Source organism: Nomascus leucogenys, unplaced genomic scaffold (assembly GCF_006542625.1).
Source record: "Nomascus leucogenys isolate Asia unplaced genomic scaffold, Asia_NLE_v1 Super-Scaffold_258, whole genome shotgun sequence".
In the NCBI taxonomy this organism is placed as follows: Eukaryota; Metazoa; Chordata; class Mammalia; order Primates; family Hylobatidae; genus Nomascus; species Nomascus leucogenys.
This window is the reverse complement of record NW_022095769.1, coordinates 4,778,418-4,799,005: the sequence shown is the minus strand read 5'-3', so window position 1 is coordinate 4,799,005 and position 20,588 is coordinate 4,778,418. Positions and strand designations below refer to the sequence as shown.

Genomic DNA, 20,588 nt, shown 5'->3' with positions numbered 1-20,588 from the left:
AACTCTAGAAAACAAAACAATGTGTGGGAAAGGAAAATAATCATAGTATATTTATTACACGGCTCAGCTGTGAAAAGTGTTTACAGACATAATAATGTAAATACTGAACACTGATCTAACCAAACTACAATATAACCACAAAGGGATAAATTAATAACATAACCAGAAAGTATGCATGAGTACAGTAGGAATAAGAGCTAAATCTTCATTTTTATAAAGGGGAGTCAACAGGTAATGCCTAAAACTGAGAAGTCAAGTAGAAACAAACCATATTAATTAGAGAAATCCATGGATTCAAAACAAAAAACAAAAAAAGATACAACAAAATAACTTAAAATATAATTGTTGCTTCAGGAGAAAGGGTTATGGCACAGAAGTGATACACCCAAGCAGCAGACTACTGGTTTTCATAACAAGCTTCCTAGAATTATCTGACTCTTTAAATTGTATATAGGTATTGGATACAAATTTTAAAAGGAGCGCACAGTGGCTCATGCCTGTAATCCCAGCACTTTGGGAGGCCAGGGCAGGAGGATCACTTGAGGCCAGGAGTTTGAGATCAGCCTGGGCAACATGGTGGGCAACCCCATCTCTACCTCCTCCCCTCCCCTACCAAGAAAGGAAAATGTCCAAGATAAACAAAAAATCTGGTTGAGACACGAACAATTCCAGGAATTAAAATGACTTTACAACAACAACAACAAAAACTTTAAATGTACATAATATACTCTTATTAATTATATAGAAAAGGAACACTCAGGAATCAAAAGACCCCTTAAAGATTAAAAATATGATTTAAAATGAAAACTTTAGGGTGGGCATGGCGGTTCACACCTGTAATCCCAGCATTTTGGGAGGCTGAGGCGGGAGGATCACTTGAGCCCAGGAGCTCAAGACCAGCTTGGGCAACATAATGAGACCTCATCTCTACTAAAAATTTTTTTTAAATTAGCCAGGCACAGTGGCACACACCTGTAGTCCCAGCTACTTGGGAGGCTGAGGCAGGGGCATCACTTGAGCCCAGGAGTTTGAGGCTGCAGTGAGTTATGATCACATCACTACACTCCAGCCTGGGCAACACAGCAAGACCCTGTCTTAATAAAATAATATAAAATAAAATATGAACTCAGCAGCTTAAAAATAACAACTTAAAAAATTGATTTTTTAAAAAAAATCTGGAAATCAGCTTCAAAAATCTTTCAGAACATAAATATGGTAAAATCACAAAAAGATGGAAAATGTTAAATAACACATAAGAGACACAACGCTAATTCACGCTTAAAATCTAAGAGAACAGAGAAAATGGAAGGAAGAAAATTATTAAGAAATATTAGAAAAGATTTTCCCAAAACTGAAGGACCCCAGTCTTCATACTTACTAAGGTAAATGTTTGGCATAATAAATAAAAAATGACCCATACTTAGACATCTCTTCAGGCAATTTCAGAAAATCAAGAATAAAAACAGCCTGGGGAACACTGCAAGACCCCATCTCTACAAAAAAGAAAAAAGAAAAAAATTAGCTGGACGTGGTGGCATGCACCTGAGGCCCAGCTACTTGGGAGGCTGAAGTGGGAGGGTCACTTGAGCCCAGGAGTTCGAGGCTGCAGTGAGCCATGATTGCACCACCATACTCCAGCCTGGGCAAGAGATGAAGGCCCTCTCTCAATAAAAAATAAAAATACAAGAAAAAATAATCAAGAGAAGATCCCAAACATGTCCAGAGGCCAAAAATAAGTCATCTACAAAGGAATGAGATTCATACCTTGTCACTGGAAAACACTGGGACGGTAGAAGACAATAAGGCACATAGTAGGCTGAATAATGGTCCCCCAAAGATATCTACATCCTAAACCCCAGAACATGTGAATGTGGCTTTGTCAGTAACATATCAAAAAGTCAAAAGGACTTTGCAGATATAATTAAGGATCTTGAGATTATCCTGGATAAGCCAGGTGGTCCACTGTGATCTCAAGGGTCCTTATAAGAGGAAGGCAATACGGTCAGAGTCAGGAAAGGAGAGGTTGGAGAGATGGAATTGCTGGTTTTAAAGATGGAAGAGGACCATGAGCAAAGAATGTGGCCACCTATAAAAGCTGGAAAAGGCAAGCAAACAGATTTCTCCCCTAGAGCCTCCAGGAACAAAGCTCTGCTGACACCTTGATTTTAGGACTTGTGACCTCCAGAACGATATGATAATCAATGTGTGCTGTTAAGTCACCAAGCTTGCGGTAATTTGTTACAGTAGCAAGAGGAAACCAGTAACAGGCAATACTTTCTAATTCTGAGGGAAAGTAATTTTCAATCTAGAAAGGTCTACCCAATCAAACAAGAATATATCAATGAGGAATGAGGGCACAGTATTTTCAAACCTACAAGAACTCAGATAACTTACTCTGGATGCATGTTTGGCAGCAAACTGACAGAGTAAACTGAGATAACAAAAGAGAGCCTGAAAACCCGAAAGCGGTAGCTCTCCCCAGAAGAGCAATGAAAGGCCCAAGAGCACAGCTGTGCACTACTCCTAGAGAACAACCAGCTCGAAATGGAAAATTTAACACAAGAGATGGCATGATGTAAAGTTTAGGAAAAAAAAGGATTGAGATGATAAAACTGAGCTACGGTGGGGTGGGGGGGGCAAAAGGGAAAAAATAAATTAATAGGAAGCAAACTGAAAATAGGACGATTTTAAGCAGGAATGGAGAGCAACTAAAAACTTGAACTAAACTAGGAACATTCTCCTTTGAGTGGCCTAGGAGCCATGACTGAAAAAACAGGGAAGAAAACACAATTTTCCAATTCTTCCCTGTCCTAGTAGTCTACCTTATTTACATGGTAATTATACTGTAAATGCAGTTTATTGGGTTTTTTGTTTTGTTTTGTTTTAAAGACAGTCTTGCTCTTTCACCCGGGCTGGAGTGCGGTGGCGCGATCTTGGCCCACCGCAACCTCCGCCTTCTGGGTTCAAGCAATTTTCCCGCCTCAGCCTCCTGAGTAGCTAGGATTACAGGCACCCACCACTATGAGATGGTCCACATTGCTATCTAAGGCACTCCTGTGCACTGGCCCATCTCCACTCCATCCCCACTCACCCACTATAGGACACTGTGACAACAGATGTCCCTCTCTCCTGCATCATCAATTTCCCCCTCTCTTCTGGGTCACTCCTATCAACATACAAACATGCTGGTATTTCACCTTAAAAAAAAAAAAAAAGCAAAACACCCCTCTCTTGACCACATCCTTCATCATCTAATGCCCCATTTCTCTGCTCCCCCTTAAAGCAATAACCCTTCAAAGAGTTGCCTATACTTTACTATTTCATTTTCCTCATTCTCTTTTTTTGTTTCTTTTTTAAAATTAATTTTTAAAAATTGAGACATGGTCTCACTGTGTTGCCCAGGCTGGTCCTGAACTCCTGGGCTCAAGTGATCTGCCCATCTTGGCCTCCCAAAGTGCTAGGGTTACAGGCGTGAGCCACTGTGCCCAGCCACTCCATTCTCTCTTAAACCCATTCCGGTCAAGCCTGTAAGCCTACCAGCCTGCCAAACTTCATCAAGGTCAAGGATGCCCACCACGTTGCTAGATAAGTCAGTTCTCAATCCCCATCTTACTTCCGTTAGCAGCAGTCTCACCTTTCATATCAGAGAATAAATAAATCAAGACAGAGATATAAACATATTATCTAAAATTACAGAAGTAAAACAAATAAAATGAGACTGAATGTCAGTCAAAGGAGTACTGTCTTCCTGAAGGCTTCTGTATATTTATCTTATTCCTGTGTGATTTAAAAAAAAACAATTTAAGACCAGGTTTTAAGACATAAACAATAGAGTATCATCTTATGCAGCAGTTGGGTTCTAAAGTCTGAGCATAAAGCAAAAAACCAAGTTTTGACAAAACCACTTAGAAAATCCCTTATATTGTACATAATGTATGGCATTGTGCTATCTTTCAGTAAGTTCAACACAGCCAGTCTTTCCCCTCGAACATTAGCCCATACAGCACTTTGTCAATTAAACACAGATGATTCCATTTAGGGACCGTCCTGTACAAAGACTGCATGCTGTAACTTTAAGCACTAGATTGATATTCTGTTGATCGATGCTCACTAAAGAGGTACCCAAGAACAAAAAATAACCAAGGCAATAAAAGAATCCACCTGCCATCTCATGCATACCCTACGCTCACTGAATAAAGTGGCAGACAGAATTATTGACACTATATAAACAGTTACTCTCTCCTTGGTTTTTGTTTTGTTTTGTTTTGTTTGAGACGGAGTTTTGCTCTTGTCAGGCTGGAGTGCAATGGTGCGATCTTGGCTCACTGCAATCTCCACCTCCTGGGTTCAAGCGATTCTCCTGCCTCAGCCTCCCGAATAGCTGGGATTACAAGTGTCCGCCACCACTCCCGGCTCATTTTTTGTATTTTTAATAGGGGATTTCACCATGTTGAACTGGTCTCAAACTCCTGACCTCAGGTGATTCGCCTGCCTCGGCCTCCCAAAGTACTGGGATTACAGGCATAAGCCACCGTGCCCAGCCTCTCCCTCTTTTTCTTTTGGCCAGGCACATATAGTTATGTTTGAGTTAATGAAATGTACATATAAAGAGGTTCCATCGTGCAATGATATGTACAACTTCACCATGAATATAGTGACACAGTGATCCTACTATGCAGCTACTGGCTACTCCAAGTCAGGGCTACTTTCTTATCTAACTCATTACTATTAAAAATTATTTTTCTGAGCTACTCTGGGCCACTCTGCCTACGGGATAGCCCTGCTCTGTCTATGGAGCAGTCAAAGAAAAAAAAAATTGTTTCTGGTGCTGAAGACAACTCTCACTCCTAAGAAACCCAACCCCAAAACAGTGAAATGCATTTTCTAGCTAGATTGTTATCAGTAGTTTTCAAGCTGCCCTTAGCTCCCATGGGTCTGTGACCCATTTAGGGCGTATACTCTCAGGGTAGGTAGAATCAGTGCATAAGAATCTGACACTCCCCTCCTCATTCCACTACTTGGTGACTTTGGAAAAGTTCTTGCTCTGTGATCCAGCTTTACTCTCTACATTATATAAATGCCTAATTAACTAAGTTGGACAAAGTAGTAGCTCAAAAGGGACAAAAAATCTTCCTACACAGAACTCACTCTCTAATAAATAGATAAAACATGGCATATGTTATTTCAATGCTAACAGGTATTATGTAAATATCAAACAGAAATTTATCAAGAAATGATTGCCTTCATTTCCCACCTACAGTTTAGCAAAAAGAAGATCAATAATACCTAGTGGAGGCAGGAGTGTAGGAAAACAACCGTTACAGATGAGAATTTAAATTATTACAATTCTTCCAGGGGCTAGTTAGGCAATATATTCCAAAAGCCTTTTTAAAAAAACAATGTACAAGGCCCAGCACCGTGGCTCACGCCTGTAATCCCAGCACTTTGGGAGGCTGAGGCAGGCAGATTACCTGAGGTCAGGAGTTCAAAACCAGCCTGGCCAACATAGAGAAACCCGGTCTCTACCAAAAATACAAAAATTAGCCAGGTGTGGTGGCGGATGCCTGTAATCCCAGCTACTCAGGAGGCTGAGGCAGGAGAATCGCTTAAACCTGGGGGGCAGAGGTTGCAGTGAGCCGAGATCCTGCCATTGCACTCCAGCCTGGGCAACAAGAGTGAAAACTCTGCCTCCAAAAACAACAACAACAACAACAACAACAACAAAAATCAATGTACAAGTCCTTTGTCCCAGCAACTACATCTCCAGGGAATATAGATCTGGGCAATACGATACAGTATCCACTAGCTACACGTGGCTACTAAGCACTCAAAATGTGTCTAGTACCAATTGAGATGAACTGTGATTATAGAATACACTCTGGATTTCAAAGACTTAACATGAAAAAAGGAATGTAAAATATCTCATTAAGATTTTTATATTGATCACATATTGAAATTACAATATCTTTGATATATTGGGTTAAATATGTCTAAAATTAATTTTACCTGTTTCTTTTTAAAAATGTGGTTATTAAAAAATTTTAAATTACATGCGGCTTGCATTATATTTCTACTGGACAGTGCTATTTTTAGACAAACTGCACAAATATGTATGTACAAGGATGTTTATTAAAGTATGTTTTATACAAGTGGAAAGCTAGAATAAACCTAAGCACCCATCAATACAGATTGGTTAACTAAATTGCAGTAAATCTATAAAAAGGAATACTTTAACTCCTAAAAATGCTGATGCACATCTAAATATACTGACATGAAATATTAAGTAGGAAAAATAAGCTTGAAAATAGTACATATTTATATGATTCCATTTTTTGTTTTAAAAAGTGTGTGGTGTGTGTGTGTGTGCACGCAAAAAGGTCTGGAAGGATATTCATCAAAATGACAACTATGGTTATCTCTGGGCAGTAGGATTACAGCTAATCCTTATTTTCTTCTTTATGCTTCTATGTATTTTCCGATCTTTGAAATAAGCATGACATACTTTTATAATTAGAACACTGAAGCTATTTTAAAAAATGATAGCCATCAGCTGAAGCAAAAAGATCAATCTTACATCATCTTGGCTAGATGAAGTCTGCAGCAATAAGGGTCCTTAAGCCTACACAATGTTATAATTAGAGGGGGTTGCAACTGCCTTTATCCCAAGCAATACTTAAACCCATCCCAAGTAATTAAAAATATTTCAAGGTTCTACAGAACATTGTGAGAACTTTGCCATGAACCCATAAAGTGTTAATTGAGAGAACTCTGAAACAAGTGTTTATGGATTTGTCACCTAAGGCAACTAAGTAATTTAAAAGGGGGGGATTTCAGTGATAAAATTGGTTGCCTGTGGGACAGGGTACTGGGCGGCAGGGATACAGGATTATCACTGTATACAGTCTTTAGTATTTTTGAATTTTGAACCATGTGAATGTACTGCCTACTTAAAAATAAGTAAAACTTTAAAAACAAAACATTATCAAGACTCCATGATTGCCCACAGCTTAACGCAAAATTTAAAACATTATTATTTAAGGTATCTATTATTGCTGAGGACAAATTACCATTAAAAATTTTAGTCTAGCCGCGTGCGGTGGCTCATGCCTGTAATCCCAGCACTTTGGGAGGCCGAGGCAGGCGGATCTTGAGGTCAGGAGTTCAAGACCAGCCTGGCCAATATGGTAAAACCCCGTCTCTACTAAAAATACAAAAATTAGCTGGGCATGGTGCAGCATGCCTGTACTCCCTGCTACTCCGGAGGCTGAGGCAGGAGACTCACTTAAACCCGGGAGGCGGAGGTTGCAGTGAGCCAAGGTCGCACCACTGCACTCCAGCCTAGGCGACAGAGCAAGACTCCATCTCGGGAAAAAAAGAAAATTTTAGTCTAGTCAAGTCAAAATAATTGGGGCTTTTGGGGAAGGACCACAAAGATATGAGAGTGTAAGTACGAAGTGGGAAGATAACAGGGTGCAAACAAAATATAATTTATTAATAGTGAAATTTGTTTTCATACTCTTAGTAAAGTAAAAAATCTTAATACTTCCTCTGTATTTATATTACATTATACTGTGTTCTTGGATGTTTTGCTTACAGGAAATATCAAAATGTCAACCATTGTTTCTATTAAAGGTCTCTAATGATACCGCATTTTAGACCTGTAATGAAACATGGTGCTCACTGCAGTTTGTAATGCATCTCATTAAATACATTAATAACATGCATTGCACTAAAAGGTCAACTTACTATGACTGAAGTTTAGCTTTCCTTTAATCACTTCATTTAAAACTATAGAGCAAACTCTGAAAAAGACAGCAGAGTACCTGTTACAGAAATACTCTCTAGGACCTTTCGCCTTAAAGAAAAGAAAAAAAACAAAAAAGACATGTACTCACAATTTTCCCACCCATCCAAATCAGTCATGTCTTTTGTTTGTTGGTTTGTTTGTTTTCTTGAGACAGACTCTCCCTCTGTCACCCAGGCTGGAGTGCAATGGCATGATCTCTGCTCACTGTAACCTCTGCCTCCTGGGTTCAAGCGATTCTCCCACCTCAGCCTCCTGAGTAGATGGGATTACAGGAACCCACCATCACGGCTGGCTAATTTTTGTATTTTTGTAGAGATGGGGTTTCATTATGTTGGCCAGGCTGGTCTTGAACTCCGGACCTCGGGTGATCCACCCACCTTGGCCTCCCGAAGTGCTGGGTGAGCCACCACACCCAGTCTGTATGTTTGTTTTTTTTTGAGACGGAGTTTTGCTCTTGTTGCCCGGGCTGGAGTGCAGTGACGCGATCTCACCTCACTGCGACCTCCACCTCCCAAGTTTAAGAGATTCTCCTGTTCAGCCTCCCGAATAGGTGGATTACAGGTGCTCACCACCACACCCAGCTAATTTTTTGTATTTTCAGTACAGACGGGGTTTCACAATGTTGGTCAGGTTGGCCTCGAACTCCTGACCTCAGGTGATCCACCTGTCTTGGCCTCCCAAAGTGCTAGGATTACAGGCATGAGCCACCACACCAGGCCAGTTATACTTATTAAGAAATTACTGTTAATGTTCTTTACGTGGGATTATGGTATAATTTTTTTAAATCCTTATCTTTTGAACATACATGCTGAAAATTTTACTGATGACAGGATGTGTATTATTTGCTTCAAAATAATCCAGAAGGTGAGCAGAGTTGGTATAGCTACAGATGAAATAAGATTGACCATGAATTGATTATTGCTTAAGCTGGTGAAGGCATGTGGGGGTTCACTGTGCTATTTTTCTACTTTTATATAAGTTTGATATATCCCATAATGAAAAGTTTTAAATAACTCATGGTGAGATTTCCTTAAGTAACTTCCCTTCTTCCTTACATATGATTGCCACCAACATAAAAGACGTATTTCCTAATACAGTAGAAAATTCTAAAAGAGAGAAGGCCAGGCGCGGTGGCTCATACCTGTAATCCCAGCACTTTGGGAGGCCAAGGTGGGTGGATCACGACATCAGGAGTTTAGGACCAGCCTGGCAAATACGGTGAAACCCCATCTCTACTAAAAAAAATTACAAAAATTAGCTGGGTGTGGTGGCATGCACCTGTAGTCCCAGCTACTCAGGAGGCAGAGACAGGAGAATTGTTTGAACCTGGGAGGCAGAAGTTGCAGTGAGTCGAGATCGCACCACTGCACTCCAGCCTGGGTGACAGAGACAGACTCCGTCTCAAAAAAAAGAAAAAAGAAAGAGAGAAAAAGCAAACTCTTTCAGAGAAATGGTTTTGTGCACAGAAAATCCCTTAATTTTGTTAAGATTATTCCATGACTTACCACTTATGCAGCCACTAAAATATCAGACGATGTCTTTGAAATCACTTCCACAGTTCAAGTTTAAATTACCAACATGTAACACCAAGGTGACTGGGGACTAAGTTCACGTGTTTGGGGTGGCATGTGGACAGGAAGGAGATATTCATTTAGTTTCTGAAAAGTAGAGTTTAGGGTGCTGAAGCTACAAAGGCACGGTACTCAGGAGTTTACTGGGGCTAGGATACAGCTGGAGGTCTGTTATTTTAGAGGCAATAGTTAGGGTTATCACAGTAAGTGACAGTGCCAAGGAGAGACTATATTGAGAAAACACAACCTGAGGACAGGGTTCTAAATGGAATGAAATTTACATTGAGAGGATACAAAAGGAACCAGAGAAGAGATCAGAAAGGTAGGAGAACCCAAACAGCACAGATAGTGTCACCAAACCAAAGAAAAGTATTTCAAGGAAAAGTTAAATGCTTCAAGGAGGTAGTAGCTGGGTATGGCAATAAGGAAATCTGTAGCCATCTTTCCATAGTGTCATAAGAGGCCAACACTGCATTGTAAGTATTAGTAAACTATAACACTTTCCAGAACAATTAGTTAATTTAAATTATATAAAGAATCCAAATACTAATAAAAAAGTAAAAAACACTGAAGACTAGTGATGCTCAGTTACACCGATAACTATTGAGTGATTGCTCACATGGTCAAACACTGCCAAATGCCTCTTTGGGCAGAAAAAGATAATACTAGTACCTAACATTCATGGTGAGATGTGTGCCAGACACTGTGCTAATGCTTTCTATTGATTATGTCCTTTAATCCTCGCAACCATATTATCCCCATTTTACTGTGAAGTTAAGTAACTTGCCCAAGGTCACATGGCTAATCCATTGCTGAGATGAAATCTAAACCAAGCTGGTCTGACTTTAACTACTCTGTAAGACCAAGCAAATTGAAAAGAGATTTAATTAAAGACAGTAAGTTCCAGTGTTTGTTCTGGGGTTGGTACAAATTCGGCCTATGTTCCACACCAGCTATATAGCACAGTATAAATTGGTCATCCAGAGTAATGTGCCCAAGAATTTTCTCTCTCTTTCTTTTTTTTGGGGGGGACAGTTTCGCTCTTGTCGCTCAGGCTAGAGTGCGCTGGCACGATCTCAGCTCACTATAACTTTGCCTCCCGGGTTCAAGCGATTCTCCTGCCTCAACCTCCCAAGTAGCTGGGACTACAAGTGTGCACCACCATACCTGGCTAATATTTGTATTTTTATTGGCAGGGCGCAGTGGCTCACGACTGTAATCCCAGCACTTTGGGAGGCAGAGACGGGCGGATCACAAGGTCAGGAGATCGAGCCCATCCTGGCTAACACGGTGAAACCCCGTCTCTACTAAAAATACAAAAAAAATTAGCAGGGCGTAGTGGCGGGCGCCTGTAGTCCCAGCTACTCAGGAGGCTGAGGCAGGAGATGGCGTGAACCCTGGAGGCGGAGCTTGCAGTGAGCCGAGATCGCGCCACTGCACTCCAGCCTGGGCGACAGAGCGAAACTCCGTCTCAAAAAAAAAAAAAAAATTTGTATTTTTATTAAAGATGGGATTTCACCACGTTGGCTAGGCTGGTCTCAAACTCCTGACCTAAAGTGATCCGCCTGCCTCGGCCTCCCAAAGCGCTGGGATTATAAGCGGGAGCCACGGTGTCCGGCCAAGAACTTTTTTTTTTTTTGAGACGGAGTTTCGCTCTTGTTGCCCAGGCTGGAGTGCAATGGCACAATCTTGGCTCACTGCAGCCTCTGCCTCCCAGGTTTAAGCAATTCTCCTGCCTCAGCCTCCCAAGTAGCTGAGATTACAGGCGCCCACCACCACACTTGGCTAATTTTTGTATTTTTAGTAGAGACGGGGTTTCACCACGTTGGCCAAGCTGGTCTCGAACTCCTGACCTCAGGTAATCAGCCCATCTCGGCCTCCCAAAGTGCTGGCATTACAGGTGTGAGCCACTGCACCCCGCCAATAATTTTTTCTTAAAGTCTGTTTATCAAGACAGGGGAGTATACAACATATTATGTCATATTGCCACAAGAAAAATTAGCTACTCTTCAAATGCACAGAAATTCTCATTATTTGAAAACTCCCTACCCTCCCATGTTAGAACACGTGATACCAAACTTCCTTTCTTCTCCCTCCTCCACCACAACCCACCCTGTCAGATTAATAGATGCTGTTAGATTAATTGAGGTTCATCAATGAGGTAAAGGCAATTGGTTAAGTACAAAAAAGAGTAAAAAGATCAGAACAAAATGAAAGTTAAATAACACTGCAGTGATTAAAGACACTAAATGGGTTGGGTATGGTGGCTCACACCTCTAATCCCAGCACTTTGGGGAGGCTGACAAGGAAGGATCATTTGAAACCAGGAGTTTTGAGACCAGCCTGGTCAACATAGTGAGACCCTATTTCTATAAAAAAAGAAAAAATTAGTCAGGCATGGTGGCTCATGCCACCATGGTACCAGCTACTCAGGAGGCTGAGGTGGGAAGATCACTTGAACCCAAGAGTTCGAAGCTGCAATGAGCTATGATCACGCTACTGCACTCCAGCCTGGGCAACAGAGCAAGACCCTGTCTCATAACAAAAAGAAATTAAATGGTATCCAAGAATATGTCCATAATACTGGACACTGACTAACCCCTAAAATATCTATATTTAAAGATTAATTTTTTAAAATGAAAAAGGCTCAAGCAAAAAGAATAATGAGTAACAAAATGAAAAAAGGCCTTATCGTGAAACATTTAAAACATTTAATCTAGAGCAGTCTAAGTCTCATTCCAAAGGCATACCAGGAATTAGGGTACTAGGGCACTAAAAATAGCAGAGAAGTGCTCCAAAAATCTCAAAAAACTTGAAAACCATCAATCTGTCATCTATTTGAGAGAGAAAGGAGATGAAGACAGGGGCGGGGATATAAACGGCCCACCTCACCCGCACAGGCCACATAAGGTTCCTGGAAGGACTGCCCAGACTTCCCACAGGGGAAGAAGCAGACTTCAAGTGTGGTAGGACACAAAACCCAAAAACTGGACTCTAGGAAGCCATTCCTAATTACATCAGGTATTTACCTACAAGAAACGTTCACTGAACTCCCTACCCGGGAAATCCTATACATTGATCTTGAATGGCTTAAGGCGGTTCTACCTACAGGCAGATGCCAAATTAGATATCCTCCTCAGGTCCCTTCCAACTCTAACTCCATGATACTAAAAAAATAAGTTTTAAAGAGCAAATGAAAACATGAAGTCTCAGCATGCAAGTAAGACATATTGATCCCAGGTGAGCGCAGAGGCTCATGCCTGTAATCCCAACACTTTGGGAGGCCAAGGCCTCCCAAATATATATATATATAGAGACATAAATCTATATAGATATCTATAGATACCTCTATAGATCTATACAGATATCTATAGATACCTCTATAGATCTATACAGATATAGATATCTCTTTCATGAGGACTCTGAGTATCTAGATATAGATATATACAGATCCCAAACACAGCACACTCACCCTAAATCTCCCTCTGCCCCAGTCCTTCAGTGCCACTGGGCACACAGGCAAGCAGCACACAGGAGGCAGTGTGAGAGGGAAGATTCCTACATCATAAGGTAGAAAAGTTGGAGCCTCATCTCCGCCATACACAAATAAGCTCTGCAACTTTGGGCAAGTCATTCTGGGCCTCAATTCTCTCGTGTAAAATGAAGACATTGGGAACCAAATAGTCTCTCAATTCCTTTTCCTCTTCTAGAATTCTTTATAGCTCAGTAATTCTCCTCTAAAATGTGTTCCTCCCTCGGCATATCATCTTTCCTCACTCTATGCCACTCAAAGAAAGATATACATAAGATCATCTTAGCACATTGTTCTAAAAACCTCTCAAACATAGGAAGCATCTTTTAAACATATGATACAACTAAGTTTAATGAGCTGAGTTAGACATTCTTTTTCTCCCTTTCTACATCAGTGGGTTTTCAACCAGCGTCCCCTGAGCTTTAAAGAATTAACTCAGGGCCAGGCTCAGTAGGTCACATCTGTAAACCCAGCACTTTGGGAAGCAAAGGTGGGAGGATTGCTTGAGGCCAGGAGTTTGAGACCAGCCTGGACAACACAGTGAGACCCTGTCTCTACAAAATATCCCTCTCTACAGGCAGGGTGGTGCATGCTTGTGGTCCCTGCTACTCAGGAGGCTAAGGTGGGAGGATCACTGAGGTGGGAGGATTGTTTGAGCCCAGGAGGACGAGGCTGCAGTAAGCTGTGATCGCGCCACTGTACTTGCGACTGAGCAACAGAGTGAGACTGTCTCAAAAAAAAAAAAAAAAAGCAACTCGGAAAGCCAACGGGGATGGGGAGGGGAGAGCAAGGGCAGATGACAAGAAAGCACAATAAACATGGCTCAAGCTCCCAGTCCACTTCAATCAAAGCTGTCTTCATTTGACAAAGTGGTTCTAAGTATCCCAACAGGACATAAGTATTCTTACTATTTTTTAGGGCGCTGGAAAATTCTGGGCCACCTTTGTCCTTAAACAATGGGAAAACATCTGGTTGAGGAAGCTGGTTGGTGGTCAACAGAGCTTTCTGTAGTTTGATCCTTCCTTCTAAGAGCTGGTCCCACAGTGCTGAAAAGAAGAAAAGAGAATCCCATTCCTCGATAATAAAACATTCTGGGGGTGAGGTGGCAGGGGCGGGGAAGAACAGGAAACCATGCCAGTCTCTAAGCACCACAGCTTTAGCAGTTTTTATGCCATGGAAACAAATATTCTCTATTATAGAAAATAAATTCAGTATCCATGAAGCAAGTATTTGCTACAGCAGAGTGGGAACGCTAAAACCCAAGGAGAGGAGAAAACACTCTTCTCTTCAATCTTCCCCAGTTGCAGGAAGTACCAGAGCAGAACCAGCTAAGCAGATCAGTGCAGAAATGGCTGGCTAAGCATACAGGAATAGGGCTTTAGGCCTCTGGGTAAGTGGGGCATGTCACAAACTAATTGAAAGGACACAGGAGATAGAGAATAGCCAAAAACAAACACATGAAAAGTAGACCAAATGCAGGTACTTTGAAAAACAGGCAATCAGCAAAACCATGTACAAACCTATCTGGTTCTTCACGGCTCTTCCTTTCTCCACTTCCTCAGAAACTTTGACACTGGAGAAGGTCATCACCACATTATCATCCTCACTGTTTCTATCGCCAGCCCTGTCTTCCTCACTCTCGCCTTGGGAGTCTTCCGCGTCATCCCCTTCTTCCATGCCACTCTCTTCGTCTTCCTCCTCCTCACTGCTCCCAAGGCCATCCATTCCCTCGGTAAACTTCTCAAAGTCAGTGATGCTCTGGACACTGAAGCCCAGTGTTTTTGCAGAGTGGCTTCTGCTCTTCTTGCTCTCCCTGTGATCACCACACTCCTGTTCCTCAGCAGCACCCCGGTCATCCTCATCAGACTCCTCCAGACCCAGTACCTCTGAATCTTCATCTCCAGACCCTTCCTCATCAGATATTTCCTCGTCTAAACAAGAAGAGGGGGAAGAAAGAGAAAAATGGGTGTTACCTGGAGAAAATACCAAGCCATAGAATTCATTTCAACTAAAGCACTGTGGCATCGGGGGGAAAATATCTTACTGTACTCAATTCAACAATATATTTATTACACATCTACAATCTCCAAAATGCTAAGGGAGAAGCAAAGATGAATAGAACATGGGTCCTACCCTAACAAAAGGAGCTAGTGGGAAAGACAGACTCACAAAATTACAACTCAAGGAAGAATCAGAAGTGCTTTGACAAAATTTCAATAACCCAGAAGAGTGAGAAATTTTAACTGTGGGGCAAGTAAATTTAAGCTAAGCTCTAAGGAAGAGCTAGCATTTGGTCTGGCCCTTGAAGAACAGTAAGATTTCAACTGGTGTTAGAGAATTACCAGTTTTCCTAAACCTGATCTGAAAAAATGTACAATCTATCACATCCGTGTGCCCTATTTACTAAATACTTATTAAGCACTCATTATGAGCCAGGGACTAAGGAAAGGCAAATAGAATGTAATACCTGCTGGGAGGAGTTCATGGTCTGGTGGGAGTGGTAGATATGCATGCCAATAATTATATTACGTCATTAGTACACAGCATATGGAGATGGAACCACCTAACTCTCCTGGAAAGGTGGGGGATGGTTTCATGTGGAGAAGGAGACATTACAATTTTCTTATGAAGCATAAGGCAACAGCTCATAGACAATGAAGGCGGAAGAAAAACAGGAAGCTGCACGGGAGTGCAGGATGCACAAGGAAGTGATGGGAGATGAGACTAGAAAGTTGCTCAGGGACCACATCAGGAAGGGTCTCGTCTTTCATGAGGACTCTGAACTTGATCCTATAGTAGACAGAGTGCTAGTTAAGGCTCTTTGTTTGACTTATGCTTAGAGTATCATCTGATATTTAGAGGTTTTTACAGTTTATCCAATCTGTTCCACAGTAGAACATAAAAGCCCCATGTGTTTCAAGTATGATTCTAAGATAGAGGGACCAGTTTCCAAAAACTTTCTTCAATAAAATAAGATTTTAGGAAAGCATGACAGGTCTTCAGCGCTTCTTGAAAGAGGTATATATAAACTTAAGACACCAAGCTGCCAAAAATATAAATACAAAAACTAAGTGTCAAAACAGTAAACAGAAATTATTTAAATTCTTTGAATGTATGCCATTTCTCAGATTAAGAAACATTCATACAGAGTTTACTAGAGTGTACATCTTGGAGTCAGACAGCCTTCATTTGAATCGTGTTTCTCCTGCTTACTAACTATATGACCTTGAGCAAACTTACGTAACCAATTTGCCCCTCAATTTCCTTATCTGTAAAATGGTGCTAAGTAGTAATAACAACTTCCTGGGCAATTGGGAGGATTAAATTAGGTGACACATGTAGTGATAATGGTGATAATTTTTTATAAAAATCTGTCTAATTCCAGGTAATTTTATAATATTTTTTTTGAGGACTTACTGTGTCCCAGGCTCTTAGAACTTGAATTATAGAGCTAAACTCAGTGCCTGATGCATGGTAAGAACTCAATAAATATTATCATATTTGTCTCATGATTGGTCCCTTTATCAGTCTCTAGGCAAAGAATATGAAATGAGCTTATCAGGAGCTCCCAGAACTACATCAAGAACTAAATCATAGATATCATAACCTAAATGATAGCTCCTTTTATATTATCTGTGGATTCTCAACATGATACCACTGACCTTTCTAAAGGAAAACAAATGACATTCTCCCAATAATCACCATATCTAGCCCCTTCTTCCACTCTGAGAAACTTACAATTCTTTAAAACTATAAGCGCACAGACTCCTAACTCTTTTGCAGGGAAGAGAAGGATTATGTGATTTTTTAGAATGGCAAAAAATGAGTTTCATAAATAACTAATATCACACAGTGCTTCAATGCAAGTCCTGGAAAACCAAAGGTCTGGGGTCACAATTCAAGGGTAACATGCTCATCAGACACAATGATTTTTCAGCTCATAACCCTCTCCAGTAGCCAAAATGCACTGCCTTCTCTGTCACTCCATTGTAGGGTGAGCCATTAGTCAGAACATAAGGAGTATAGCAACTTAGTAACTCTGGGCTTTAGATTCCTTATGAAGTGAAATGAAGTAACCTCTAAGACCCTTTCTAATACCAAATCAATGGTCTCTCCTAAGATAACAGATAGGGATGCCTGACCAACATGAACAAATCCCGTCTCTACTAAAAATACAAAATTAGCCGGGCGTGGTGGTGCATGCCTGTATTCCCAGCTACTCGGGAGGCTGAGGCAGGAGACTCGCTTGAACCCCAGAGGTGGAGGTTGCGGTGAGCCGAGATGGCACCATCGCACTCCAGCCTGGGCAACAAGAGCGAAACTCCGTCTCAAAAAAAAAAAGGATCCGCAGACTACTCTTGCAGAGATCATGGGGGGTGACGGGAGGACTTTAACCCTAAAAAAATTAGGGAAGAGAAAAGTTCCATTCAAAAATGTCTACTCACCAGACGATCCTGGCAGAGTCTGCTCCCAGTGGTCTTCATTCCATGCTTTTCTAGAGGTGGTTTTGCCGCAATACCTTTTGTCTGTTTCCAACAGGGAGGCTGATGCCAGTTTTCTAATGCTACCCACTGCTAGGAAATCACCTTCCCCATCTTCCCCTTCATCAAACCTGTCAATCACCCTGGCAGCAGTGGCTGTTGGGGGAAGAGGGAAAAGTAAACAGAATCTCCAGGTTAGCAGAAACTTTAACGGGAACCCTGGTCGACCCATTTATCTCATACTTGAACGTCCTTTACGAAATCCCCACCAACTTCCAGGAATAGGAAAGTCATTCTCTCCCAAAGTAGAACACTGTCTTATTGCTGTTTCTAAACAGAAAGTTGACTCCCGGCATCTACTAGTGGGATCTATTTCTATGACTTGGATCCTATCAAACTAGTTGAATTCCTCTTCAATGTGTGACAGTCGCTCCAATGTCTTAAATCAGCCATCACGTTCTCCCCTCACTCTGTCCCATTCTTTGGGGAGTTTTCTTTGCTTATTCTGGCTAAACAGCCCCGGGTTTCTTCAACTGATCTTCCTAAGATACGGTTCAGCACACGCATTTATCCCTCCTTACTATCCCCTTCTCACACTTCTCACTCAAGTCTAAAGCAGGATTACTCCCAGCTAGACTCTGAACATCAGCTTACAGAACAGGAGTCTCAGTTGTCAGCCACTGAACAAGTGTCTTGAGACTTCAAGAGGCTTAAACAGCACCAGAAAATCCTTCCATCAGTCTCCAACTTAGTTTTTAAGGGTAACCAGAGTTAAAAACATGCGACTTTCTTCTCCCCCTTTCTAACGCAATACCAGAAAGGGCATCCTCAAAGCTAACTTCCAACTTGCTAGCAGACTCTCTGGCTCCTTCCAACAGGCCTGGAGCAAGTAAACCTGAAGACCAGCTCCTCTCGGCCTGAGCCCTCGATCTGTTCCACCCATCCGGCCGAGCACCAAGTTCCGAGTGCGTGTGAAAACAAGCCGAAGCCCTCCTCCCGAGCCCGGGACCACCCTCGCGGGAGGCGACGTTCCTTTGAGCCAAGTGAAGGAGCGCAGGCCCGGCGGCCTCGCGCACGCCCCTCCCACGCCGCCCCCGGGCCCCACAGGGCCTGGCCCACCGCTCCGCACGTGGCCTGCCCCAGTCCGGTCTCACCTTCCTCGGGGTCCGCTTCGGGGTCCGCCTCGCTCGGTCGCGGGTTCAACAACTGTTCCAGTTGCAGCGACAGGGGCTGCGGCCCCGCCATCGTCACCAGCTCCCGGTCCACTCCGCTTCGTGCACGTAAATGTGCAGCCCAACCCCCGGCCCCGAAGGTCCCTCCCTGCCGGGTCCTCTCGCCTTGATCTGATTCCCCGACTCCGCCAGAGACCGCGCGGAGGCCACCCCACAGCTCGGGACCCGCAACTTCCGGGAGGCGCGCGGGAGGGGGCGGGGCCTGCGCGTCACTGCGGGCGTTGCTAGGATGAAGGCGGAAGCGCGCAGAAGGTTGAAGGGATTGGAGCCGTGAGGGCGCGTGTGCCCGTGCGCTTGCGCGGGAGGGGGCGGTGCGGAAGCGCGCCAAGGCACGTGACCGCTTCTGTCGCTGAGGGGATTGCGATGTGCGCGGCCAGTGTCCCCTTGTACAAAATATACCTCGAGATTTGTGCGAGATTCGCTTAGGAATAAAGCGTAGCGTAGCCGTGGCCCACGGTGGCTGATTTGGGAAGGAGGAGGGAGTAAATAAAGCTTAAGCTGCTCAAATCGCGGGTGCGCACTCGGGCACTCAAAGACTGGGACCCAAAACAGGTTTGGCATTTCGCAATTTAGAGTAGTCTGAGGTCAGGCACACGCCTCCCGCCCTTCAGCGGCCAGGATTTGGGAATCCTATGTCAGGGATATGCACGTGTAAGTGTGCGGCGGACTGCTGGCGTCTTTCTTAATGGGAATACTTAGGAATCGCTGTGGCTAAAGATAGTTTCTGTAGCGTCTCTAAGTATCCTTGCCTGAGCAAGGAAAAGGGGGTAGGGTGTGGATTTCTCCACTGCATACCCCTCAGTATTGATTATCTTTGCTGTTCGGAGATGAGGGCATGCTCAGACACCTTAAGCAGGTGCACAAATGCAGAAAAATACAGGTCTACTGTTAGAGGGGCAGACTCAAAATATAAAGACTTAATAGTATAAATGTAGTTGCACCCGGCACACGGAAAGACACAATCGCTTTACATCCTCTTTCCTTCATCAAGCATTCCCTGACTGCCCACTATGTGGCAGGCACTGCTAGATAAGATACAAGATAAGTAAGTTGGATTCTCTCCCCACGGTGATCAGCCTAGGAAGGTAGACAAACATGTAAACAGAAACTGCAATAAGGGATGATAAGTGTGACTACAAAGTGGTCTATTCTTATGGTATCTGTTGGAGGTTGCCTGTAGAAACCTAGAACCCTCTAAACAGAATCTGCCTCAAAAGGATCCAGAAAAGAGATGTTAGTGGTGCACTGTGGCAGTGCCCCTTGGGTACAGCCTGGGCCAGTTGGATCCCACAGCTGAACAAATGGGGAACCTCAGCTCTCTACTGTCTCCCATGGAAACCAAGGGAAGAGAGGATCTCTGACTTTCACAATCTTCATATGTCCTCAGGGTCAAGAGCAATAAGAGGACACCACTTTAGTGGAGACTGTTCCATGTCCCTGTAAAGTGGCTCTTGAAGAATGAAGACAACCAGGGCTGCAGAGGGGAAGGAGAACCTGTCTGAGGGTAAACCCCCTCAGACGTGGAAGGAAAAGAATGCCAAGCTGCCAGGCTAGGCAGGGGACTCAGGAGTAGAAAACTGCTTTTTACCGTCCATAAGAGAACTTGGCCTAAGAGAACAGGTTTTCGTTTTCCTCTATAATTGCAGTCTTGTGCCTGCGTCTGGGCCTCCCAAGCAAAAGTGTGTTCCTTGGTCCTTGGCAAGGTGCCATGGGGCTTCAAAGGACAAAAATGTTTCTCCCACCCCACATTTGAGAAACTACCTCCTGCAATCCTATTCCCTTGCTATGTCGGGTACTTAAAATGTTTAGAAACCTGGCCTTTGAGGTAAAGAGAAGGAAGAAAAGAGAAAGGGAGGTGAGTCAGTGCAGAGACCACCTCTAAGCTGTCATGCAAACAGAACACTGCTGGCCAATTTGGGGGCTGTGCTGGGCAAACACTCAGCAGAAAATGCCATAGACCTGTTT

At 42.9% G+C, this 20,588-nt stretch overlaps 1 protein-coding gene across 1 annotated transcript in view; it reads right to left on the bottom strand.

Annotated features, from left to right (window-relative positions):
* AATF (apoptosis antagonizing transcription factor) overlaps nucleotides 1-18,881 on the bottom strand; it is a 112,196-nt gene extending 93,315 nt beyond the window's left edge. Inside the window, exons 1-4 of the mRNA XM_003278386.3 lie at nucleotides 18,546-18,881; nucleotides 17,356-17,547; nucleotides 14,431-14,841; nucleotides 13,819-13,956 (exon numbers count right to left, since the gene is read on the bottom strand). Of these exons, the coding sequence (XP_003278434.1) occupies nucleotides 13,819-13,956; nucleotides 14,431-14,841; nucleotides 17,356-17,547; nucleotides 18,546-18,636 (832 nt within the window). The 5' untranslated portion in view covers nucleotides 18,637-18,881. The remainder of the gene's footprint in view (nucleotides 1-13,818; nucleotides 13,957-14,430; nucleotides 14,842-17,355; nucleotides 17,548-18,545) is intronic.
* Between the last annotated feature and the right edge of the window lie 1,707 nt (nucleotides 18,882-20,588).